General features: G+C 49.2%; 1 protein-coding gene across 4 annotated transcripts; it reads left to right on the top strand.

Moving 5' to 3' along the window:
* The first annotated feature begins 357 nt into the window (after positions 1-357).
* Positions 358-26,811, top strand: CD4 (CD4 molecule). Of its 4 annotated transcripts, XR_014845328.1 has the most exons (11): positions 358-468; positions 6,758-6,863; positions 6,975-7,145; positions 19,913-20,074; positions 20,471-20,701; positions 21,698-22,036; positions 23,558-23,758; positions 24,553-24,674; positions 24,968-25,035; positions 25,324-26,408; positions 26,687-26,811. XR_014845328.1 is itself a non-coding variant. In NM_001001908.3 (10 exon segments), coding segments are annotated over 9 exon segments (1,374 nt in total). In that variant the 5' UTR covers positions 364-468; positions 6,758-6,814; the 3' UTR covers positions 25,355-26,811.
* Positions 26,812-27,381: the final 570 nt, after the last annotated feature.

Genomic DNA, 27,381 nt, shown 5'->3' with positions numbered 1-27,381 from the left:
GACAAAGGCTGGGGCCCTGGAGCCAGGAGCTGTGTGGGGCTTACCCCAACTGCTATCACAGGCCCTTCCACTGCCTCCCACTTCTTTCCCTGAAGCCCAGGCCAGATTGTAGTATCATTGATGCAGTTTTTTTCTTGCCTCGCAACACAAAGCACAGTGACACTTTTTCTTGTCACCCAATAAGAACTGTGGTGACATTCTGGGCTCTGGCCGGATTTTGCTGAATTTTTTTCCCTTGAATTTGTTATTTTCACTTTGACTTCTTCCCCAAGAGGTAGGAGGTGGTGACCCCAGCCCCAGCTGGTGACGTTGGGGGCTGGCCTGGTGCGTGGAGGAGCCTCCCTCCCAGGGCTTCCTGTCTCTACGTCTAAGCGAGTCTCTGCAGAAGTAACAGGCACTCTCCCAGCAGACTCCCTGGGGGACACATCTGTAAGAGAAGCAGAGGGGAAGAGAGACCTAGGCCCAGAGGTAAGAGGGACAGACAGACTGGATTTGGTTCTGTCACAGGGGTCAGGGAAGGGGAGGGCAATGTGGCAGCAGGTATGCTGGAATGTGCTGGATTTCCAGGGCTCTGCCCACAGCTCTGGCCAGCTTCTCTTGCATTTCGTGAACAGTGATTTCCCCCTGGACATGTGTGCTTCCCGAGGCCAGGGACTACGCCACACTTCTCTTTGCATCCCCACCGTGTACAGCTTGGTGCCTGCAGAGGAAGGGTGTTGGCTGGGACTCTGAGACCAGAGAAGGACCCTGGGCTGAGAAAGGCCACTTAGTCATGGACAGTGGAGGCGATGACAACAGGGAGAGGGGAAAGGAGGAAGAAAAGAGAGAAGCGGTGGGAAAGACTTAGAAAGAATCAACAGATATTAAGGAGGGTCGAGGCCTAGAAAAAAGAAAAACAGAAAACAAAGTACAAGACAAGAAAAGGCGAAAGAGAAGTAGAATCTGCTCTAGAGACAATTCTCCTCCAAATCAACCTTTCCCGTGAGAGTCATCAATAACTCACCCCAAAAATCGTATTTGCAGCAGCGCATAAGCCATAGGATGGATGTAGCTTCCTCTAATGCGCTCTGTTTATGTGGGTTTTCACATTTTTGTCGACTTGGGTGCATTTTTTGAGGACTTTTGAGCCATATGTCCAAAGGCACTTCCACTTTAATTAGCTTGAAAAGATTAACAAAATAGTTGAAAGCTAAAGTTCCCAGAAAGGGTTGAAACCGAGCTCTTAGGTATGCCACGCTGTAAAAGTGATAGATACATATTTTTGGGTCATTGCGTCATGAGAAAACTGGGTTCTAAAGGAATCGGTTTTAGGCAGTGCAGCTGCTCTGGAAGAGAAGGCTACTGGGGGTTAGAAAAGGATTTGCAGACGCTCTCTGGGCTTGCTGGGGTGTTGGGGGGGTGGCCGGGCAGGAGGTGATACCCCTCAAGCTGGATGCCCCGGAGGACCCCAGGCTCCTGCCTTCACAGCCTCAGTCCTTTTCTCTCCTGAGACTGCCCAGGCCTCCAGCCCTGCTCCCCGGGGTGCTCTGCCTTCCTTTTGTAGCTGGATTCTGGGCCAAGGGCCTCCTCCCTACAGTCAGGTTCCTCAAAATAGTAAGGCTCTGTTCTCCCTAATTCAGAGATTTCACTCCCGGCGGGACAGGTCTTCCAGAATACACTGCTCTTGTGGGGCCAGTGTTGTGGGGGGGGCCAGGCTGAGAGGAGAGCCTGATGCGGGGGGTCACCGCACTTCATGTTTTGACAAAGGTCGCCTTGCGCGGGGTACAGGCCGGGCTGGAACAAAATGGCCGACTTCTTCACCCCAGAAGAAGGGGTTCCCCGAGGCCGGGGTCAGAGCCCACCCGGAGATGTCCCTCTCTCTCAGTGAGCGGGCACTGAGAGAGAAGGGGCCCCCCTGAGATAAGAGTTCCCCTCACCCACCAGTTCTGGGTGAAGCCCCACAGCACCTGGGCCTGATCTTGGCCATGACAGGGAGACGGCTGCCATGGAGTTGGGTAGAGAGGTGGCCTGGCACGTTCGGACCCCTCAGCCAGGGTTTGTTGAAGGAAATCTCTTTGACGAGGGTGGGTGCGCGGAGGGGGCAGGCAGGGGCCTGGGGGGGGCTCCTTTTGCTGGTGGCGGGGGGAGGCCGCTGCTCCCCCCACGTGGGTGGCTGAGGCCAAGGAGAGGATGGCGGAGGTTGCAGCCACGGAACCACAAGGGTCCCTTAGGGGGATCAGGTCTCTAGAAAGTTCAGGCGAAGCCCCTGAGCAGCGTGCGGTGTGTGTGGGGGGGCGCATCCGCGGCTGGGCTGGAGGGGCTGATGGGGGCCGCGGGGAGAAGATAAAAGGGCCTGTGGGACCACAGACTGTCACTGTGGTGGGGCTGTGCCCTCTTCCTCCCCCAGCCTCGCTCTACAGCCCGGGGGGCCCGGGGGGCAGCTGGGTGGGCCGAGGGGCTGTGGTGCGTTGCTGCTTTCATCACTCCTGGCTTCTCTTCTGGGCTGCCGTTCCGCCGTGCGTGTGTGTCTTGCCTCTCAGAATTTCCTCAAATCGCTCCCTCTGCCGCTGCCTTGTTTGTGCGACCCTGGGCTTTGCGTGTGATGGTGGGTTGTGTGCAGTGCAGCTGCTGCTTTCGGGAGCTGCTCTGGGTTTGTCTCTGCCTCCTTCTTTCCCTCCCACCCTTCCCTCATCCTCCCTTGGGGACCCAGTGTGTTTCTCCGGATTGGTCCTTTGCCCTTTTCCACGCTGGCTGCTGCCATCTCCCTGGCGTCCACCCCTGGGTCCCGGCTATGCTCTGCAGGCTGCCTTCACATGGAAGTTTGTGGAAGCCTGAGTCCCGGCCAGAGGCCTGGATGACTGTTTCCAGGTCAGGAGGGACTAGATGTCTAGTGGCAGCTGGAGAGGGGAGGGATGCAAAAGGAGGAGAGACCAGGAAAGCCAGAATTGCCCCCTGGCGTCTGAGGCACAGAGGAAGAGAGACCGAAGTGAAGGTGGAGGGAGGCCTCAGCACAGGGAAGCATAGATCCAGGAACGCACAGATGTGAGCAGAGAAACAGGGGGAGAGAGAGAGAGGCGCCGGGCCTCGGGGACCAGCAGGCCTCCCAGCCTCTCTCAGGGGCCTGTGGTGTACAGGATGCTAGTACTGGGGCAGAGCGCCCCTGGGGAGGCTGAGGATGTGGGGATCAAAGGCCTGCTCTCTATGGTGGCAGCGGAAGCCCCAGGCACCAAAGCAAACAGCAGCTGGAAACCCATAGCTTCCTCTGCCGAGGTGAGAGTGTCCCTTGCCTTGCTCAGACAACCAAACTGACTTTTGGGAGTTCCCATTGTGGTTCAGCGGGTTAAGAACCCGACTAGTATCCAAGAGGACATGGGTTTGGTCCCTGGCCTTGCTCAGTGGGTTAAGGATCTGGCATTGCTGTGAGCTGCAGCATATATAGGTCTCCGACTCAGCTTGGATCTGGCATGGCTGTGGCTGTGGCCGGCAGCTGCAGCTCTGGTTCGACCCCTAGCCTGGGAACTTCCATATGCCGCAGGTGCAGCCGTAAAAAGAAAAAAAGAAAAAAAAAATTCACAGACCGACTTTGCACCCCAGGCAAAGGTCATCCACATGGAGATTCCTTCATTCTCTGCTCTCCAAGGACACGATGACTCTGGATGGAGGGACAGTGGGGACCACTCTCAGATGTAAGAGTGCCTGACCCTACTCTCACACTCTGGCCTTCCCTTAAGGTGCTCCATGCCCCCTGCCACCTGTAAACAACTTCGCTGGTGCCTAGCCTCCCTCTTCCTTTCCTGTTACCCTCTGGTTTGAGAAAATTGTATCAAGCTTCTTCTATGTGTTAGGCCCTGGATAATTCCTCATTCAGGCAGATGGAGTGACTAGAAGGAGGTTTTTTTCCCCCAATCTTCCCCTAAACCTCATTAAGAGGACCAAGCCCCCAGCACCCATCTGCGTGCTGCATTCCTATCATGGATCAATGCCCAGCAGGAAACAGAATCCACCTCAGATGGGTCAGGACAATGCAGAGAGGGGGTTAGCAGTGGTGTGGACAGGGGTCCAACCAGCATGTGGAGGCACCAGCAGATTCCTGAAGGGGCAGAGGCTGACATGGTGTTTCTGGAACCCAGGGAAGCTTTGAGCTGTGGTTGGGGGGAACGAACAGGAGCTGTGGTAGCCAGGGGAAAGAGGGGAGAGGAAGGAAATATAGCCATTGCCAGAAAATGTGTTCAGAGCCAGAAGAAAGTAAGGAAACATACGTCAGCCTCTCGCCTTGACCCTCCCATCTTTTGTGGGTGTTTCTCATTGGCCAACTCCAACCAGTAGCTGAAGGGCAAGGGAGCCTGGGTGACGTGGTGTTTAAGGTATACAGCGGTCGCTGTCCTTGCAGACAGCAGGGCAAAGAGGAGGAGAGGGGTTGGGGGAATGGACACAAGAATAAGTAACGTGAATCTGGATGACTTGTCTTCATCTGGCCAGAGTTGGATGCGTACGGCACTTAAAGACCCATTTTTAGTAACAGAATTAATATACCGAACACAGTAAAAAGTAATCCGTCTTAAATTTTCTTAGAGTTGATTTACATGTTCTGCCAATTTCTGCTGTACAGCAAAGTGACCGAGTCATACATATATATATGTTCTTTCTCTCATATTGTCTTCCATCGTGTTCCATCACAAATGATTGGCTACAATGCCCTGTGCTATACAGCTCATTGTTTATCCACTCCAAATGTAAAAGATTTTCCCTCTTTTGTTCAATTTAAAGTTCACCATAAACCTGAGTTCACGTTGTGGCTCAGTGATTAATGAACCCGACTAGTAACCATGAGGTTGTGGGTTCGATCCCTGACCTCGATCAGTGGGTAAAGGATCTGCCATTGCTGAGACTGTGGCGTAGGCCAGTGGCTACCGCTCTGATTCGACCCCTAGCCTTGGAACCTCCATACGCCGCAGGTGCTGCCCTAAAAAAAGAAGACCAAAAAAAAAAAAAAAAAAAAAAAGTTAACCATAAACCAACTGCAATGGAAAAAATAAAAATCATTAAAATTAAAAAAAACATAATAAATCAGTTAAACTTAAAGTCAAATCAAATAAAAAAGTTAACCAAACACAGATCCTTCTCTGTGATCCAGCTGGTGCCAGTGGTGGCTTTGCTGGCTGGACCGTCATCTCCATCCCAGAGGAGATCAAGCTGTTGGAGGAGAGGCAGGAACCCCAATCATCGCACCCAAACGTAGAAAGTGGGTCATACCCAAGAGGGTGTCAGCCAGGGGCTGTGGGAGTTTGGGGTGGATGGATCACTGCAAAGGTAGCCTCCAGGGGAGCCAACGACCAAGCTCGGGGGAGAACAAAGTATGTCTGGATGCACCAGCTCCAGGCCAGGTGCATGCTGACACTGTCCCCAGAGCCATCACTGCTCTGATGCTCGCTTACAGGCTGAGCCTAGAGTTCAGAGACACTTGAGTCTGCCCCCGCCTGCCTTTCTGTCACTGTCTGGTGGCCTTCCATGAGCACCTGCTCCCTCCGTGGCTCCTGGTCCCGTTACCGTGTCCAACTTCCTAAGGCTCTACAAAGACCACATCACATCACTGCTCAAAACCCCAGCAAGGCTCCCACTGGCCTTCAGAGCCGAGCCCTGACACTGTAGCTTGCCTGTCAAGGTTCAAGGTCAGGCTCACTGTCACCACCACTACCACCACCACCACCACCACCTGCTTCCTTCCACAGCCCTCACTTTGCACGCCGCAGGCAGTGGGATGCCCCTCCCCTTCCTTGCCAGCCAGCTCAGGGTTTTCAGACTTGAGCCTGCATCAGTCACCCAGAGGTTTGTGCAGACGGCTGGGCCCACCCCCAGCTTCTGATTCAGCCGAGAATCCGCCTTTCTCAGGTGACAGCTGCTGCTGCTGATCTGTGACTGCAGGTTGGGAATCATGGCTCCAGTCCGGTGCCTCCCATTCTCGAGGTCCATTCCGAGCCATTCCGCGACCACCTCCCCCACAGCCTCTGTCTTTCAAGCCCACACTAACCATTTTTCTGCCTAAACTCTGAAAAGCGACTCTGACTCCCAGGGCCAGTCTGACAGCGAGCAGAGCAGCACCCCCTGCTCGTTCTCTGATCTCACCCCTCACACTGAATCAGGGATGGTAATTCAGAACCCCTCACATCGTTGGTCTCTCTGAGTTCAGGCCTCATTCTCTCACCAGGATTCTTGCAACCCTGTCTCCTGTGTTGGCCTCCCCACAGCTCATCTTTTGCTCAGGAGCTGAAGGGTGCCATCTGGCAAATCGGCTTCATCCTTCTCTGTGCAAAGTCCTATCCTGGCTCCCTGCTCTTGGTCCCCACCCGTTTACCATCTTCTCCAGGAGTCCTTTTCTTTTCTTTTTAAGGCCACACTGTGGCATATGGAAGTTCCCAGGCTAGGGGTCGAATCAGAGCTGCACCACAGCCACAGTAACCAAGGATCCGAGCCGCGTCTGTGACTTACACTACAGCTCACTGCAATGCCAGATCCTTAACCCACTGAGCGAGGCCAGGGGTCGAACCTGCATCCTCATGGATACTAGTTGGGTTCTTAACCCGCTGAGCAGGAACTCCTTGGGAGTCCTTTCCTGATCCCGCCTGGCAGAGAACCCACCCCTGGTGGAGGCACCACACGTGTGGCACGTACCTGTGGGTGTCAGTTTAGAGGTTCTGCATGCTGAGTTCCCAGTCTGGCCATCTGAAGGGGCCCCAGGCCCACTGCGTGCCTGCTGACTGATGACGAGTATCTCCCTCAGGCCCTGCCTGTTCTGCGGGGGAAGGCTCAGGTCCCTGCCTGTCTCGGCAAAACCACAATGGACCCAGGAACCTCTCTGAGGCACCTGTTCCTGGTGCTGCAACTGGGTGAGTGCTCAGACTCAAACTGGGATGATTGGGAAAGGCAAATAGCAGGTGGGGGCAGAGGCAGGGCAGCTGCAACCTCAAGTCCTGACCGCCCCCTCTTTTTCCGCCTAGCGATGCTCCCAGCTGCATCGGGCACTCAGGAAAAATATCTGGTGCTGGGTAAGGCAGGAGATCTCGCAGAGCTGCCGTGCCACTCTTCCCAGAAGAAGAACCTACCTTTCAATTGGAAAAATTCTAACCAGACCAAGATTCTGGGCGGTCATGGCAGCTTCTGGCACAAAGGTAGGTTGGCCTCACTCCTTGTTTTGGGAGGAAAGCCCCAGGGACTGACACCCCTCATGTCAGAGCCCAGCTCCTAGTAAACTCTGGGATCGCAGAGGGTCTGGGAGACAGAAGCTCAGAGCACCCTCCAAGATCAGACACTCCCGATGCCAAGTGCTGGTGTACCGGGGAATGGCTTTTGGTGGTCCGTTTTAATTTAAATATTTTAATATTCATGGGCTCATTTTATTTTTGTTTTATTTTATTTTTTTGTTTGTTTGTTTTTTAGGACCACACCAGCAGCATATGGAGGTTCCTAGGCTAGGGGTCAAATTGGAGCTGCAGCCGCCGGCCTACACCACAGCCACAGCAACTCAGGATCCGAGCTATGTCTGCAATCTACCCCAAAGCTCATGGCAATGCCAGATCCTTAACCCACTGAGTGAAGTCAGGGATCGAACCTGCATCCTCATGGATGCTAGTCAGATTCGTTAACAGCTGAGCCATTACGGGAACTCCTCATAAATGTATTTTAATGGACATTCAAAGAATTGCTATCCTATAAGACCCATGATTTCCTGAATATTGTTGCCACAGATCCATGATACTTTGTTCACTGCCATTAAAAAGTATGCTCCTGGAGTTCCCGTCGTGGTGCAGTGGTTAACGAATCCGACTAGGAACCATGAGGTTGCGGGTTCGGTCCCTGCCCTTGCTTAGTGGGTTAAGGATCCGGCGTTGCCGTGAGCTGTGGTGTAGGCTGCAGACGCGGCTCGGATCCCGAGTTGCTGTGGCTCTGGCGTAGGCCGGTGGCTACAGCTCCAATTCCACCCCTAGCCTGGGAACCTCCATATGCCGCGGGAGCGGCCCAAGAAATAGCAAAAAGACCAAAAAAAAAAAAAAAAAAAAAAATTATGCTCCTGTTGTGGCTCAGAGGGCTAAGAACACAACATAGTCTCTGTGAGGATGTGGGTTCAATCTCCAGCCTCTTTCAGTGGGTTAAGGATCTGGCGTAGGCTTCAGCTGCAGCTCTGATTCGACGCCTAGCCCAGGAAATTTCACATGCTGCAAGTGTGGTCACAAAAAGAGAAAAAAGCAGCAGAGTGAGCAGGTCCTGGTGGCTTAGCCAGTGAAGGATCTGGTGTTGTCACTGCAGCGACTTGGGTTGCTGCTGTGGTGCAGGTTTGATCCCTGGCCTGGGAAATTCCACGTGTCTCAAGTGTGACCAAAAAGAAAAAAAAAAGCAGCAGAATGATTTTTTTTTTTGGCTTTTAAAATGAAGAGAATTAAGCTTTCAATATTTCTTAGGAACATATTTGCAATAAAGGAGTTTTTGCTTTTTTTTTTTTTTTTTTTTTTGGCTTTTTAGGGCCACACTCGTGGCATATGGAGGTTCCCAGGCTAGGGGTCGAATTGGAGCTACAGTTGCTGGCCTACACCACAGTCACAGCAATATCAGATCCAAGCCACGTCTACAACCTACACCACAGCTCACGGCAATGCTGGATCGCTAACCCACTGAGCAAGGCCAGGGATCAAACCCGCATCCTCACGGATACTAGTTGCGTTTGTTAGCCGCTGAGCCATGAAGGGAACACCTCATGCTCTTCTTTAAATACTTTTCTTTCTTCTGGGTGTGGCCTCTAATGTGACCGCTCACATTTTTGAATAGGAGTGTCACATGAGTCAAAAGTAGAAAAATGCCACCAGCCTGAGATATGTTTTTGTAAATATATTTTTTATTTTATAAATTTATTAGATTTATCATTGTCTGCATTTCATTGTTTATTTTTAATATTTTCTTTAAATTATGAAAAATCCAATTTTATATAAAAGTAGGATCATTATATAATGAACCCCCCCCATGTGTCCTACTCAGCTTCAACGATTAGCAATTTGTGGCCAGTTTTGTTTCATCTGTATTCCCAGGCCCCCATCACCATATTATTGCAGAACAAATACCAGACTTATGTCAAAACATCTATAAATGATTTAGTCTGTATCTCTAAAATGTAATGACTTTTATTTATTTATTTTTTTGTAAGGACTCTTTAAAAAATATATCTACAGTTAGGACCTACTGTATAGCACAGGGATCTATATTCAATATCTTGTAATAATCTATAATGGAAAGGCCTCCGAAAAAGAATATCTGTATATATATGTATCTGTAGATATACGTACATAAAAAAACTGAATCACTTTGCTGTACACTTGAAACACTGTAAATCAACTGAACTTCAAAAAAATATATCCACAGCATAACTATCACCCATTAAAAATAATTCCTTGGGGAAAAAAAAAAGAAAGGAGTTCCTGTCGTGGCTCAGTGGTTAAGGAATCCGACTAGGAACCATGAGGTTGCGGGTTTGATTCCTGGCCTTGCTCAGTGGATTGGGGATCCATCATTGCCATGAGCTGTGGTGTAGGTCGCAGACATGGCTCAGATCCCAGGTTGCTGTGGCTCTGGCATAGGTCGGCAGCTGCAGCTCCAATTTGACGCCTAGACTGGGAACCTCCATATGCCGCGGAAGCAGCCCATGAAATGGCAAAAAGACAAAAAAAAAAAAAAAAAAAAAATTACTTGGGAGTTCCCATTGTGGCTCAGCAGATTAAGGACCCGACTTTGTCTCTGTGAGGATGTGGGTTCTATCTGGCATTGTTGCAAGCTGCAGCTTGGACCTGGTGTTGCTGTGGCAGCAGTGGAGGCTGACAGCTGCAGCTCCAATTCAACCCCTAGCCTGGGAACTTCTGTTTATTGCAGGCATGGCCATAAAAAAAATTCCTTAATGTCAATAAATGTCCAGTGTTCAAATTTTCCCAGTTGCCTCATAATGGTCTATTTGAATCAGAATTCTAATAAAAATTCATGCATAATATTTGCTTGATATGTCCCTTAAATCTCTTTGAATTTATACATTTACTTTTTTTTCCCCTCTTGCAACTGATTGTTGAAGAAATCAGGCAACTGTCCTGTTGAGTTTTGCATGGTGTTACCATTTAACACGTTCCTCTGTCCTTTGAATCTCCTGTATATTGGTGGTTAACTCTAGAGACTTGATCAAGGTTGCATGCAATTTTTTCAGTGACTTATTACAATTTTAATAACTATTCCATATTAAAAAACATATATAGCCCCATCACTTTATTTTTTTTCATTTTATTTTATTTCACTTTTTAAAATTACTTTTTTAATTAAAAAATTTTTTTATCTTTTGTTTTTTTAGGGCCCCACCCATGGCATATTGAGGTTCCCAGGCTAGGGGTCAAATCGAAACTGTAGCCACTAGCCTACACCACAGCCACAGCAACGCAGCATCCGAGCCGAGTCTGCAACCTATACCACAGCTCAAGGCAATGCTGGATCCTTAACCCTCTGAGAGAGGCCAGGGATCGAGCCCGCAACCTTATGGTTCCTAGTCGGATTTGTTTCTGCTGTGCCACGACAGGAACGCCTTCATTTTATTTTATTTTGTTGATGTATAGTTGATTTACAGTGTTGTGTTAGTTTCTGGTGTACAGCAAAGTGATTCAGTTATACACATATTCCTTTTCATATTTTATTCCATTATGATTTATTACAGGATATTGAATCTAGTTTCCTGTGCTATACAGTAGGACTTATTGTTTATCTATTTAAAAAAATTTTTTTTTCTTTTTTGGCCACCCTGAGGCATATGGAATTCCCAGGCCAGGGATCAGATCCAAGCTGTGGCAACACTGGATCCTTAATCTACTGTGCAGGGCTGGGGATCAGACCTATGTCCCAATGCTCCCAAGACACTGCCAATCCCGTTTTGCCACAGCGGGAACTCCTCTACTTTATATATAGTCGTTTGTATCTGCTAATCCCAAGCTTCTAATTTATCCCTCTCCCACTCCTTTTTCCCTTAGGGAACCATAAATTTGTTTTCTGTGTCTGTGAGTCTGTTTCTATTTTGTAAATCACTTCATTTGTGTCATGTTTTAGAATCACATATAAGTGATATCACTTGGTATTTGTCTTTTTCTTTCTGACTTACTATACATAGTATGATAATATCTAGCTCATTATGTTGTTGCAAATGGCATTATTTCATTCTTTTTTATGGCTGAGTAATATTCCACGGTGTGTTATGTGCCACATCTTCTGTATGCATTCAATATTTAGGTTGCTTTCATGTCTTGGCTATTGTGAATAGCACTGCTGTGAACACTGGTGCATAGATTCAATTTTTTGATAAGACCATTTTATAGGTGATGTTTTATACTACCAGTTTCATCACATCAGGAGCCATATACTCTCTGTAACTCCTTTTGTGCTATTAAGGTTAAGCAAGAGTTCTCACTGCGGTGTGGTGGGTTAAGAATCAAAAAAGAATTTTAAAAAATGGCTAATTAGTGGCTCAAGTTTAGTTTTAAGTGGTAGTTATAATAACATTATTTTTAGTTTTTAGTTTTTGGGTTTTCTTTTTTTTAAAAAAACAGTCCTTCTGTTTATACCAGGTGATACTGGCTTTCTGCTTATTACAGCAATATATAATTTCTTTTTAAAATAAATTAATTTTGGCTAAGATCCTGGGTTGCTGTGGCTGTGGCGTACACTGCCAGCTGCAGCTCTAATTTGACCCCTAGCCTGGGAACTTCCATGTGCTGTGGGTGTGGCCCTAAAATAAATAAATAAATATTAAATTAAATTAATCAGGGGATTTCCCACATGGCTCAGTCTGCTAAGGATCCAGCATTGTCACTGCTTTGGCTCAGGTTTGTCCCCTGGCCCAGGAACTTCTGCATGCCATGGACGTGGCCAAAAAAATGTAATTTAAAAAGTGAATCCATTTAAAGACATTACATAAATAAGACAGGTAGATTTGGGCAAAATCATGTATGAGGTGCGGAAATAATTGAAGCTTGGGTAATACAGCTCTAGTGCAAGACTCTGATTTTACTAGTGAGGAACTGAAGCCCAGGGAGAGGAAGTTTCTGCCCCAAGCTCTCGTGCCTAGTTAGAGGCGGCACTGTGGCTGGATTTGGGCTGTGGCTTTGGTGTCTCAACTTGCAGCCTAGGCTTTCTTGTGGGGTCATCCTCGGTGCAGTCAGGGCTGGCTGGCCCCAGTGCGTAGGAAACCATCTTTATTGAAAATGAATGTGGGGAGTTCCTGTCGTGGCATATCAGAATTGAATCCGACGGAACCGTGGGTTGCAGGTTCGATCCCTGGCCTGGCTCAGCAGGTTAGGGATCTGGCGTTGCCGTGAGCTGTGGTGTACGTCACAGATGCGGCTTGGATCTGGTGTTGCTGTGGCTGTGGCGTAGGCCAGTGGCTATAGCTCGGATTAGAGCCCTAGCCTGGGAACTTCCATATGCCATGGATTCGGGCCTAAAAAAGACAAAAAACAAAACAAAAATTAAAATGATTTGAAAAAGTAATAGAGGCACATGGCAAAAATTTTAAACCAGACTAATGATATACAGTGACAATAAATCTCCCTCCTACTCCTGATCCCCAGTTCCTCAGTTCCCTTCCCCAGAGGCAATAATTTTGATCAGTTTCTATGTTTCCTTCAATAGCTGAGCTATGCATGTAGAAGCACATATGTATACGCTCCCCTCTTTTCTTACATAAAATCAATTCATCATATATATGTGTATTATATACACACATACACACATATACATACATACACACACATTATGCATAGAGAGAGAGACTACATGTGCTAGGTAATTAGGTAATATTCTAGGTGCTGGGGGTATAATATAATAAAAAACGAAAAAGACATTCAGGAGGTGAGCACATTGTAACAATGCACCTGGTTCTAACCTTGTTTTTTTCCCCCTTAAAATTACGCAGATATTTTGAGAATTGTTCTATATGCAATATGTGTGTGCATCTATTTATATCTGCATGTATCTGTCTCTCTCTGTATTTCTGTCTCATTTCTTTTCAGTGACTGCATAGTTCTTTGTTTTTTTCCTGGTGTGTTTTCTCGTTTTTTTTTTTTTTTTGCTATTTCTTGGGCCGCTCCCTCGGCATATGGAGGTTCCCAGGCTAGGGATCCAATTGGAGCTGTAGTCTCCGGCCTATGCCAGAGCCACAGCAACGTGAGATCCGAGCCGCGTCTGCAACCTACACCACAGCTCACGGCATCGCCGGATCGTTAACCCACTGAGCAAGGGCAGGGACCGAACCCGCAACCTCATGGTTCCTAGTCGGATTCGTTAACCACTGCGCCACGACAGGAACTCCCTCATTTTTTTTTTTTAAATTTGTGTTATTGGAGTGTGATTGCTTTACAATGTTGTGTGACTTCCAACTATGACCGCACAGTTCTCTTGTATAATTATGCCACGATTTACCTGACTAATCCCATATTGTTGGACATTTAGGCTACTTTCAGTTCATTGCTATCACAAACAATTCTTCAGGGCATCGAACCTTGTTTCTTTGGACACAGGTGCAAATGTCTTTGTAGGAGGAATTCGGAGATGTGAAATCAATGAACCTGCTTGATCTTTAGATATCTTTTTTTTTTTTGATAACAAATTTTGTCGAAATGGCATCTGCTATAGTAAGATGTGACTGTATATTAATGTGCACTTTTCAATATGTTACTTCCTTTATGTAAATTGTATTGATCTTACTGTTTTTTCCTCCAGATTTTTAAAGTATTATGTGCTCATTATAGAATATCTGGCAAATGCAGAAAAGAACAAGGAAGAAAATCAAACACACATATAATTCCTCCACTCAGAGATACCTGCTGTTAACATTTTCACTTATTTCTTTGTTTAGTGTGGAAAATATATATTATTTACACAGATGATATACTGTACAAACCTTTTATCCTGCTCCCTCATAGCATAATATTATGATGGAGCAATTAATTATTAGACTAACTGTTATAGTAATCTGTCAATATTTATTAAATACAAAACCCTAAAACCTTTTTACCTATAAATAGCTATTCTGGAAACTCTTTTTGGTAGAAATAAAATCAAGACTATTTCATGATACTGGTGAAAGGATGTTGTTATAAGCACTGCTTATAATATGAAAGCATAGAATTCAAACTGATTACTCACTAATGAGGAAAGGGTTGAACTAAGGTACGACTGTGGGAAATAATGTAGGTAATTTTAAAAAATGAGGGCTTTCAGGAATACTGAGTAGACATATGTATTAATTGGCTTGGGCTGCCATAAAATATCATGGATGGGGCGGCTCAAACAGAAATTTATTTTCTCACCGTTCTGGTGGCTGGAGGTCCTGAAGAGAGCTTTCTTCCTGGCTTGCAGATGGCCACCTCCTCACTGTGTCCTCACATGACAGAGACAGAGAGGAAGAAAGTTCTTTGGTGTCTTTCCTTATAAGGGCACTAATCCCCACCACCACCCCGGAAGGTCCTACCCTATTGACCTCAACTAAATCTAATTACCTCCTAAAGTCCCCATTTCCAGTGTCATCACATTGCATGTTAGGGCTTCAACATACAAATTTTTTTTGGGTGGGGGGACACAATTCAGTTCATAGTAACATACTTCTCACTGTTTCTTATACTAAATACAACTGCAAACCCTAGACATTATAGGTAGAACAAACATAAGAAGATTCTGAGGAGTTCCCGACGTGGCACAGTGGTTAACGAATCCGACTAGGAACCATGAGGTTGCGGGTTCAATCCCTGGCCTTGCTCAGTGGGTTAAAGATCCGGCGTTGCCGTGAGCTGTGGTATAGGTCGCAGACATGGCTCGGATCCCGAGTTGCTGTGGCTCTGGCGTAGGCTGGCAACTACAACTCCGATTAGACCCCTAGCCTGGGAACCTCCATATGCCACGGGAGCGGCCCAAGAAATGGCAAAAAGACAAAAAACAAAACAAACAAACAAAAAAACCAAAAAAGATTCTGAAAGATGCTGAGAGGGGGCAGTCTGGTAGGGACCACAGGGCCTGAGGAACAACATGGTAGCTAGTGTTCTGTTTGCCTCACCTACCCCAGTCTTGGAGCTGAAGAAGCCGGCAGCCTGGAAGCTCTGATAGATGCAGATAAAAATAACCCTCAACAAAAGTCTGCCCTCTTTAGCCAAAGGACCGGGAAAGAAGCAGCCCAGTAAGACAAAAAATTCTCAAGATAATCACTGCTCTATTCCAGCCAAATGCCAGAGATGAAACTGTGGCCCCACTCCCACCCATGCCAGCAAAGTCTGAATAGGAGCCTAAAGCTCCACCCCACCCCTGAGGCTGTATGAGGTACCCCAAACCCCTACTGGAATGGGGTTAGGGAATGCCAAGTAGAGAATGGGGCTTGCATCACCACCAGCCAGTGACAAGGCTCCTCCACCCTGCAATGTCAGTAAAGACCACAGGGGAGTCCTGGACTTCCACCCCCACCCAGCAATAAGGAGGGACCTTTCTGTGCTGAGGTGGTATCAGAGGAGGTCAGTGGAGAGTCAGGACCTTCACCATCGCCCAGTAATAACGAGGCCGCCTCCACTGCAGGGTCCGTGGAGACCAGGTGGGGAGCTGGAACTTCCTGACCCCCTATGAGGAGCATCCCCTCCCAGCACAATGGAGGATGAGAAGAGAACCTAGATTTCTTCCTCTAACTGGCAGTAATAAGAGTGGTCAAAGAAAGCCAGTTAAAATAGAAGGCTTAAATAAGATGCAGAATCTCACAACATAGCACCCAAATGTCCAGGTTCCAATTGAAAATTACTCACAGTGCCAAGAACCAGAAACATCTCAAACTGGATAGAAAAAAGAGCCACAGATGCCCACACTGAGACGAAAGAGATGTTAGGATTATCTGACAATTTTAAGCAACCATGATTGAAAATTTTTTTTCAGCAAGCAGTTACAAACATCCTTGAAACAAATGAAACATAGAAAGTCTCAGCAAAGAAATAGAGGATATCATAAAAAAGAACCAAATGGATGGTACAACCACTATGGAGAACAGTATGGAAGTACCTTAGAAAACTATACATAGAACTACCATATGATCCAGCAATCCCACTCTTGTGCATATATCTGGACAAAACTTTCCTTAAAACAGACACATGCACCCGCATGTTCATTGCAGCACTATTCACAATAGCCAAGACATGGAAACAACCCAAATGTCTATCAACAGATAATTGAATTAGGAAGATGGGGTATATATACACAGTGGAAGACTACTCAGCTATAAAAAAGAACAAAATAATGCCATTTGCAGCAGACTCTCATACTGAGTGAAGTAAGTCAGAAAGATAAAGACAAATACCATATGATATCACTTATATCTGGAACCTAATATACGGCACAAATGAACCTTTCCACAGAAAAGAAATTCATGGACTTGCAGAATAGACTTGTGGTTGCCAAGGGGGAGGGGGAGGAATGGGATGGACTGGGAGCTTGGGGTTTATAGATGCAGACTATTGCCTTTGGAATGGATTAGCAATGAGATCCTGCTGTATAGCACTGGGAACGATGTCTAGGCCCTTATGATGGAGCATGACAATGTGAGAAACTGGGCCACCATGCTGTACAGTAGAAAAAAAATTATTGGGGAAACAAAAAAAAAAAAAGAAAAGAAAAAAGTATATACATAGAAACATAAATACCAAAATATATGCAGAAATTAAAATCGATATTTCCTGACAAAAAAAAGAACCAAATGGAAATTTTAGAACTGAAAAATATGATAACCTGAAAACAAAGATCAGTGAATGGACCCAACCTCAGAATGGAAGGGATAGAGGAAAGAATCAGTGAACTGCAAGACAGAACAATAGAAATCACACAGTGTGAACAACAAAGAGAAAAAGACGGAAAAAATGAACGAAGTCATAGGGAACAAAGCCATGTGGACCATAACAAAAGATCTAACATTTGTGTCAATGGAGTCCCAGAAGGAGAAGAAAAAGAAAAGGGAACCGAAAAGGTATTGGAAAAAATAATGGCTGAAAACTGCAAATTCGGCAAGAGATATTAACCTGTATATTCAAGAAGCTGAGCAAACTTTAAGCAGGATAAACCTAAAAAAAAATCTACACTGACACACCATAATTAAACTTATGAAGACTGCAATTCCCGTCGTGGCACAGTGGTTAATGAGTCCAACTAGGAACCATGAGGTTGCAGGTTCAATCCCTGGCCTTGCTCAGTGGGTTAAGGATCCGGCATCACAGTGAGCTGTGGTGCAGGAACCTCCATATGCCATGGGAAGCCGGCCCTAGAAAAGACAAAAAGACCAAAAAAAAAAAACCTAAGGAAATCTGAAGAAGGTATTTAGTTACTAATAATGCATCATTATTGGTGCATTAATTGAAGGAAATTTTACTAATATAAGATGTTAATAGTAAGAGACATTTAATATGGAGTATATGGACATTGTATAATTTTCATAATTTTTCTGTTAAAACTGTTCTTAAAAAAAGTGTGTTGGAGTTCCCATCGTAGCTCAGCAGAAACGAATCTGATTAGTATTCATGAGGATGCATGGTCGATCCCTGGCCTCGCTCAGTGGGTTAAGATCCGGCATCGCAGTGAGCTGTGGTGCAGGTCACAGACATGGCTCAGATCTGGCGTTGCTGTGGCTGTGGCGCAGGCCGGCAGCTGCAGCTCTGATTCAAACCCTAGTCTGGGAACTTCCATATGCTGTGGGTTCGGCCCTAAAAGGCAACAAACAAACAAACAAAAAACACCACCTCAAAATGGGAGTTCCTGCTGTAGTGAAACAAGATGGGGGGCTGTCTCTGGAGTCCTGGGACACAGGTTCAGTCCCCAGCCAGGCACAATGGGTTAAGGATCTGGTGCTGCGGCAACTGCGGCTCGCATCTGAGCCCTGGCCGGGGAACTCCATATGCCATGGGGTGGACAAAATAGAAAAAAAAAAAAAAAAAAAAAAAAAAAAGAACTAAAAATGAACTCTGAACTTAATCGTAAAATTATAACAGATAGGAAAAAATCATCAGGGTCTAAGCAAAGAGGTCTCAGACTTGATACCAAAAGCATGAGCCATAAAAGGAAAAACGAATGAAAGTAAAAAGCATAGTGGAATCCACAGCAAAGTGTTTACAGTGGTAGGAGGGTCGGCAAAGGAAGCGGGAAGTATTGTATCTGTGTAATTTTTGCAGTTCAAACAATGGGGAAAAAATAACTGGAAGAGTAAAGGTTATGTTAATACAACTTTTAAAATGTATATTATGAATATGTTCCATTTCATTAAAAATTATTTATAAATATCATTTGGGGAGCCAACCCAATGAACATGCTCTAGTATGCAGCCATTATCCTTTTGCCTAATGTACTCTGTTAGCAGCCCTGTAATTATTATTTTTCTACCTACATTTGGCTTGGATTTTAAAATTATTGTTTTAATAATCAAGTGCTAGAAACGAAATTAGGGATATGAACTTTTAAAAAATCGTTGGTCTATACTGCCAGATTGCTTCCAGAAAAGGTCTGACCATTTACAGTAAGTCTAGAGAAGAATGTCATTGTGTACCTCTCTCACTAGCACCATTGCTGACACTGAGTGGTATTATTTAAAACTTTTTTTTTTTGGTAATCTGATAGTTGAAAAATATATCATTGTTGTTTTAATTTGCATTTCTATGACCGCCTGTGAGATTGAAACAATGTGCTCCTTTCTAAAAATTCTTACCTCTTTTATATGGATATTTTTATTCTGTTCCTACAATTTGATTTTCCTTTTTTTTTTTTCTCTTTTAGGGCAGCACCTGCTGCATATGGAGGTTCCCAGGCTAGGGGTCCAATCAGAGCTGCAGCTGCCGGCCTACACCACAGCCACAGCAACATGGGATCTGAGCCACAACTGTGACCTACACCACAGCTCACGGCAACGCTGATCCTTAACCCACTGAGCAAGGCCAGGGATCGAACTCACAACCTCATGGTTCCTGGTCGGATTCGTTAACCACTGCGCCACTGGAAGTGTGGGCCCAGAATCAAGGAGAGAGGTTGGGCTGGGAGTCATCTGCAGAGCCAGCAGATGCAGTGGAATTTAGAATGTCTACAGAGGAGTTTCTGTCATGGTGCAGTGGAAACGAATCCAACTAGGAACCATGAGGTTGCAGGTTCGATCCCTGGCCTCGCTCAATGGGTTAAGGATCTGGCGTTGCCGTGAGCTATGGTGTAGGTCACAGACGTGGCTCAGATCTGGCGTGGCTGTGGCTCAGGCATAGGCTGGCGGCTACAGCTCTGATTAGACCCCTAGCCTGGGAACCTCCATATGCCACAGATGCGGCCCTAGAAAAGACCAAAAAAAAAAAAAAATGTTTTAAAGGTATTATTCCATCCCATAATGTAAAGAGCCTCCTCATTCTCCTCACAGCGTTCTGCCGAACGGGTGAACTCTATTTAGCCTCTCCTTTTTGGTGGATGTTTAGTTCTGTGTGTGCGTCTGCAATTCAGGTAGCTGTCTCACGTTACCCCCAAAGAAATTTTACTGGTTTGTGTTCCTGCCGATAATGTGCAGGCAAGAGTGTGGGCAACTATGTCATAATGTCTCTGAGCCTCAGTTTCCTTGTCTGCAAGATAAGCAACGCAGTACCTATTTTCCAGAATTGTTGAGAAAATTATCTGAGATGACACACATAAAGTATTTGGCGGGTAGGAGTGAAAATATGATATCCGGTTAGTAAGATACTGTCCTGGCTCAGTACATGTATGTGCCAGGACCTCCTGACACGTCTGGGGTTCTTGGATTAGGAGATTCTGGAGAAATGAGCAACTCAGATCAGAAGAGTTGTGGGTAGCACCCTCTCCAGGGTACCCCTACCTCCTCCATCCCGCCATGTAGCCTCAGTTACCGAGTTGAGCTCTCGCCTCGATTCGAAAAAAAACATGTGGGACCATGGATCCTTTCCCCTGATCATCAAGAATCTTGAAGTAACCGACTCCGGGATTTACATCTGCGAAGTGGAAGACAAGAGGATAGAGGTGCAATTGCTGGTGTTCAGACGTGAGTGGGGCAGGCCTGGGACCAAGGTACCTCCAGCCAATCTGCCTTCCTTCTCGGCTCCCCACCCCGCATCCAAGCCAGGGCCTGAGCTGGTGGCATCTCAACCGTCCAGAGATGGATAAGCCAGGCCCCCACAACTCCTCAAACCCTCCTCAGGTCTTGGGTCAGGCAGGGGGTGAGGCTGGCGGGGAGGAAAGGCCAGAAGCAGAGGAAGAAGGGAGAGAGACAAGGAATGGAGGAAGGGGGAGGGGGAGGGAAGTCCTGCTTTGGGCTGGGGGATGGGCGGAAGGGAGGTGCAGGGACTGGGGTGACGGAGGGACACCCTTGGGGTCCTGGCTTCTTCTCTTCTCCTTGGGGATAGTGCATATGTGACAAGGTGGCCTGCTCCCTCCACAGTGACTGCCAGTGTCACCCGCGTGCTGCTGGGGCAGAGCCTGACCCTGACGCTGGAGGGCCCCTCTGGGAGTCACCCTACAGTGCAATGGAAAGGTCCAGGGAATAAAAGCAAGAATGACGTCAAGAGCCTGTTGCTGCCCCAGGTGGGGTTGGAGGACAGTGGCCTCTGGACATGCACTGTCTCCCAGGACCAGAAGACACTGGTGTTCAGGAGTAACATCTTCGTGCTGGGTAAGAGCGTGCAACTCCTTCTCTGCGCGAGCTCCCCCTCCTCTGCTCTCATGGCTCTGCTCGTGGCTGTAGTGTGGCTGGTGTGGCTGGTTTGGGGGGTCGGTCGGTCGGAGGCCAGAGCGAAAGTCTGCCCTGAGCGACAGGCCAGGCCCTCTCTTCCTTCATAGTCACCCCTCAGGGTGCTGGACATGGAAGAAGGAAGGGACAGGGGACATAAGGATGTGAGGGGCCCCAGAGACCCCCAGAGAAAGCCCAGAGGAAGATCAAGGGCATCTATCATCTCTGTTGCCTCAATACCCACCTCCCACCAAGCTGGCAACTCCACTTGCTCAGGGACACTAACCGAAGCAAGCCAGCCCTGATGAAATTCGACGTCGCACCCTCAGAAGCCCGAGCTAAGCACTGCGAGAGGAACTGAGAGCCCAGAAGGCAGATGCCACCCTGGACCCTGTCCTCGGGGTGCTTATGTGACCTGCGGTCGGGTAGCATGGTGGTGAAGTGTCTGGCCTCTGGTTAAAATCCTGGCTCTGCCTTAAACATGTAACCCTGGGCAAGTTACTGACTGTCTCTGTGCCTTGGTTTCCAGATCTGTAAAATGGGAACAGTCTAGCCTAGCTCATGTTATGCGAGATGGGATGCATGGAAGGCACTTAGGACCGTGCCTGGCATGTAGTCAGCTGGATACAAGGATCTGCTCTTATCTCGTGAGGGGGATCCCTTATGGACCCAAGTCCATGCAGGCCAAATGCCCTCTGGGCTCCAGGATTCTGAGGAGGGAGGGGGCTCCCTGTGCCTGGGCTGTTCCTGGAGGGCTTTCCAGGGAAGGGGGAGCTGCTGCGGGACCTCACTGGGGTGCAGAGCCAGAGAGGAGAGCCTAGAGCTAGATGGGAATTTAAGAGCCTGAGGGGCACCCTGGTCACCTTCTGGCTCCTGGCCGCTCCCACTGCACGCCTACTGCGCCCTGTGTGAACCTGGGTTCTCTCCCTTTCCCTCCAGCCTTCCAGAAGGTTCCTAGCACAGTCTATGTGAAGGAAGGGGACCAGGTGGTGCTCTCCTTCCCACTCACCTTCGAAGCCGAGAGCCTGAGCGGGGAGCTGATGTGGCGGCAGACGAAGGGGGCTTCCTCCCCCCAGTCCTGGATCACCTTCTCCCTGAAGGACAGGAAGGTGACTGTGCAAAAGTCTCTCCAGAACCTCAAGCTCCGGATGGCGGAGAAGCTCCCGCTCCAGATCACTCTGCTCCAGGCCTTGCCTCAGTACGCGGGTTCTGGAAACCTGACCTTGGTTCTCCCTGAGGGGAGGCTGCACAGGGAAGTGAACCTCGTGGTGATGAGAGGTGAGGCGCTAGGCTGAGAAGAGGAGGGCAGGGCCTGGGGTGGAGGGTTCTGGCCCAGGACAGGTCCCCAAAGGGATGCCAAGCCCTCGTTACCTGATGGAGCCCATCAAGGGCCCTCTGGTTTGGGAGCTGGGTTTGAACTGAGGCTGGAATCCTCTGTCCTTCCCTGACATCCAAGAGGCAGCCTGGTGCAGGCTCCACTAGAATTCCCAAGGTCATGGACTCAGAACCAGGTTCTGGTTCTCCCTCTGCCCAACCTAGGGTGACCCTGACTAAGCCCATCCCCTCCATGGGCTGGCCTTCTCCTAAAGAGGATCACAAAATCTGCTCTTAGGATGACAGTGATGGTGGCAGTGTCCCCATCCCCCCCCCTTTTTTTTTGTCTTTGTGGTTTTTTTGAGGGCCACATCCACAGCATATGGAGGTTCCCAGGCTAGGGGTCTAATCAGAGCTGTAGCTGCTGGCCTAGGCCACAGCCACAGCAATGCCAGATCCGAGCCACGTCTGCGACCTACACCACAGTTCACGGCAATGCTAGATCCTTAACCCACTGAGCAAGGCCAGGAATCGAACCTGCAACCACATGGTTCCTAGTTGGATTCGTTAACCACTGAGCCACGACAGGAACTCTGTCCCATCCTTATCTCCTCGATCATCACAACTTCATAAGTAATAATGGCTCATGCTTGATGCTTTGCACATGCCACCCCATTCAAGAGCCCTGCATATATTTGTCCATTTCATTATTTTGTGAGGCTCAAGTTGGTAAATAGCTCATTCAGAGACCCACAGATGGTAAACCGTGGGGCTGGAATTCAAATCTAAATAGCTAGACCTCAAAAGCTATGTTTCCTCTACTATAACTGCATGAAAATGTGCTCTTAGAGGGGTGTTAATTTTATTTTTTAGGGCCCCTTCTGTAGCATAAGGAAGTTCCCAGGCTAGGGGTCGAATCGGAGCTGCAGCTGAGGCCTACAGCACAGCCACAGCATCTCGGGATCTGAGCCGCATCTGCGACCTATACCACAGTTCACGGCAACACTGGATCCTTAACCCACTGAGTGAAGCCAGGGATCAGACCTGCAACCTCACGGATACTAGTTGGGTTCTTAATCCACTGAGCCACAACGGGAACTCCCAATGCATTGTTTTTTGTTTTTTGTTTTTGTCTTTTGTCCTTTTTTTTTAGGGCCACACCCACGGCACCTGGAGGTTTCCAGGCTAGGGGTCCAATCGGAGCCACAGTCTCTGGCCTACACCAGAGCCATAGCAACGCCAGATCCGAGCCACGTCTGCGACCTACACCACAGCTCGTGGCAATGCCGGATCCCCAACCCACTGAGCGAGGCCAGGGATCGAACCCGCAACTTCATGGTTTCCAGTCAGACTTGTCTCTGCTGTGCCATGATGGGAACTCCCCAATGCATTGTTTGGATTGTGTGTGGAATCCCTTTAGAGCAGACAAGTGCTAGGAATTCCAGAGGCCCCGGCTCCCAGGCTCAGGCTCTTGTCTCTCCACAGTGACTCAGTCTAAGAACGAAGTGACCTGTGAGGTGCTGGGACCCACCCCCCCGAAGGTGGTGCTGAGCTTGAAGCTGGGGAACCAGAGTATGAAAGTCTCAGATCAGCGGAAGCTGGTGACGGTGCTGGACCCTGAGGCAGGGATGTGGCGGTGTCTACTGAGGGACAAAGACAAAGTCCTGCTGGAATCCCAGGTTGAGGGTGAGCAAGGGTCCAGGTTCCATGGCCTCACCCTAAGCCCCTGCGTCCTCGACTACGGGACCCTCCCAGTTGCTCTGGAGTCAGTGGGTTATGGGTATGGTGCCGGGACACAGGGCTGATGAAGTGGGATGGGGTGTGGTCTTAGGTTCCTGTGGTCTATAGCCCTTGGATGGGCCCCCCCCAACCAAGATCCTCCCTGGCTCCTTCTCAAACCCAGATACACACACTCACACTCACACACACAAACACACACACACACACATACACACACACACAGACGGCACATGGCCTGGACTGCTGCTTCTAGCTTCTGAGTCACTTGTAATCTCTCTCAACCTTAAAACCTCTTCCCCAGCCTTTGCCTTTTCTTTTTCCTTTCTTTTTAGGGCCATGCCAGCAGCATATGCAAGTTCCCAGCCTAGGGGTCAAATCAGGGCCTCAGCTGCCAACTTACACCACAGCCACAGTGATGCCACATCTGAGCCGAGTCTGGACTAAACCACAGCTCACGGCAACACCAGATCCCCGACCCGCTGAGCGAGGTCGGGGCTTGAAACCATGTCCTCATGGATACTTGTTGGGTTCTTAACCTGCTGAGCCATAATGGGAACTCCTTCCCCAGCCTTTTCCTTCCAGCCCCAGTAGCCCCGGAAGAACCCAAGCACCTTGCCCTGCTCCCCCAGCATAAGGATCAGACCCAAGTGTGGCTGGGTACCCAGGCCCTCTGGAGCCCCCGAGAGTACCTTGTGCCCTGACAGAGGGCAGTGAGCTGAGCTTACCTCTCTCCCTTGCAGTTCTGCCCACAGCATTCACGCGGGCCTGGCCAGAGCTCCTGGCCTCTGTGATAGGGGGGATCATAGGCCTTCTGTTTCTCGCTGGGTTCTGCATCGTCTGTGTTAAATGCTGGCACCGCAGGGTGAGTGAGCCTCCCCAGACCCCCTGGCACCCCCACAGGACATCCTGTGTCCGTGGCCTTCTTCTGCTTGGCCCCCTCTGCCCACCTGCTGCCCCGCGCCCTCACCGCAGGCTGGGTCCCACCCCAGATCCCAAGTGGAGGGAGAGACAAGAAGCCACAGAGTTAATTCTGGGACAGATGGCTTCAGCCGCAGTCACCACTTCTCCTCTCCCACCTTTCCCCATCCCCCCCTCCACGGGGCAGCCTCCCTTTGGAGGCCTGGGACCTTCACCACCCCTCTCCTCCCTGGACAGCGCCGGGCGGAGCGGATGTCTCAGATCAAGAGACTCCTTAGTGAGAAGAAGACCTGCCAATGCGCCCAGTAAGGACCTGGGGGGCAAAGAGGAGGGGTGAAGAGAGGGAAGGGAGGAGGGGAGGGAAGGGGGGTGGAGGGAGGGGGCAGAGAGGAGAGAGGGGTGGGGGTGGCCCAGGATGGGAGAAGCAGGCGGGAGCGGGAGGCGGAGGTGAGGGCAGCAAGCCTGGGATGTGTCTGGATGTGGCCCGGAGGCCATCTCTGTGCAGGAAAAGTCGGGTCTGGGAGCCAGGGAGGGGCTGGAAGCAAGGCGTTGGGAAGGAACAGATTTGCTCCTCTTATTCTTTGTCCCTCCAGCCGGCAACAGAAGAACTATTCCCTCACCTGAGGCCCTGCCAGGAGGCACTGCCCACCTGCTGTCTCCCCCCACCCCCTGCCCGCCACGCATCTCCTGCTGGGCTCCTGGGCCTGCAGACCAGAAGAATGTAGCTGACCCAGCGCCTCTGGCCGCCTCCTGCCCCCTCATTCAGTGGGCCTTGCTTCTGCTTTTCCAGAGGCTCACTCACACCCTTTCTTCCTCTTTCCCTTTTCCCTCAAGCCCTGGTCCTTTGATGGTCTCTTCTCCACTCTCTCCCTCCCTGCTCTCTTGGGTCCCAGGGGAGCGCGTGGGACTGGACCTGCCTGGCTGAGTATCTGAAGCATGAAGCACAGGGCAGTCATGGTACAGGAGAGAACCCTGGGACCCGAGAGGGCAGGGACTAGCCCAAGATCACACAGCCAGTCAGGGACAGATCCAGATCCAAAGGCTCCTGACTGCCAGACGGTGCTGCTCCAGTCTGCATGCATCGCCCCCTGCACTGACGGAGCCACAGACTCACATCCTGACCTGCGCACCAAGCAGGCACCCTAGACACACTGTGCACAGACCCAAGTCCTTATCACCCAAGCAGCTCAGCTCGGTTTACAAACCCATCTCACATTCTCTATTTGACCCACATGAAAATCCTACAAGGCTGATAGTGACGGGATCAAAATTAGCATCTGTATTTTATAGAGATGCAAATGGAACTCAGAGAGGTTCAAATGATTGCCCAAGATCACCAGCGAGTGCGTGGACTGGCCCAGGCCTCCTGATCGCTAGTTCCACTGCTGTCTCTTGAACACAGGGACAAATACCACACAGATCTCTGCAGCTGGCTAGTCACAGATGCCTGGTACATGTTTTGGATTCACAGGAGCCTTCCGCCACAGGGAGGTCGCCTCAAAGGGTTCAGGAACATGCAGGAGGGCCTCTCTGGCTGGAATCCCTCCTTCATCACCTGCTGGCAGCAGAATCCTGTTACCAGAGAACAAAACCTTCAGTTCTCCGAATCAGGGCACAGGCCCTGTGGGAGAGAGTGTCCAGTGACCTGCCACTCACCCTGTGCAGAACTTTCTGGAAGGTGAGCTTTGCCAGGGGAAGGGGGTGGGGAGCTGGCCAGAGAGGGAACCCTCCGAGGGGACCTCCTGCGAAAGTTGATAGTCCCCGGACCCCAATCCCCCTGCCCCACCCTCAAATGATTCAGGATCCAAGAAAGTTGGGGTTACCAGTTTTGTCTTCTCCCCTTTACTTGATCCATGTCTCTCAGGTTCCGCAGCCTCCTCTGCCTCTCTCTCCTCCCTTCCCTTTCTCACCACCTCCTGCAGTCTCTACGCCTTTTCCCTTGTCCCTTCCTTCCAGCTTGCCTCTTCCAGGAAGAACACCCAGCTGCCACCAGGGCTCCTCACGGCTTGCTTGGTGTTCCTGCCCCCTCCCCACCCCTGCCTCCCTGAGCTGACAGGAAAATACAACAGACTCACTATAAAGAAGATGCTTTTCTTCATTTGTGGGGCAGGGGGGCGGGGGGGGGGGAGGCAGGGAAGGGAGAGAGAAAGAGAAGTGGACTCTTTTCTGGGGACCTGGAATTTTCTGATCTGTGGGGAAAGGCTGCCAGGCTTGTCCCAGGGAGGAGGTGAAGGTTCCCTGGGGAGGAAAGAATCCTTTGGAGGCAGATTACCACCTACCCACTCCAAAGGGCCCTGAGTGTGCGCACGTGAGTGATATACTGAGGGAGAGACTGCAGGGGCTGTGTGTGCTCCACACATGAGAAACTGTGATGCGTGCCAGAGAATTGTGTGTATCCCCAACACAAGGATGGCTGTATGTTCCAGGAGGAAGCCGTGTGTTTTGGGGGTACATTCTTCTAGTCCCTTGTCCCCCCATCACAAAGCATCATCACCATGGCCCCTCACTCCAGCCCCTCACTCCGCAGCCTCCAGCACACGCCCCTGGGAGCTCCACCCCGGGCACAGCCCTGACAGATACACACAGTGACACTCGGTGACACACACGTCCTCCTCCCCAACAACACCAGCTGCCTCTTCGAGCTTGTGTTC

This window comes from Sus scrofa, chromosome 5, assembly GCF_054392235.1.
Source record: "Sus scrofa isolate SSC_HxYL_T2T_F1_AM1 chromosome 5, Sscrofa_HxYL_maternal_Yorkshire_Landrace_v2.0, whole genome shotgun sequence".
In the NCBI taxonomy this organism is placed as follows: domain Eukaryota; kingdom Metazoa; phylum Chordata; class Mammalia; order Artiodactyla; family Suidae; genus Sus; species Sus scrofa.
Note: the sequence above shows the minus strand (reverse complement) of the source record. Positions and strands in the feature narration are given on the sequence as shown.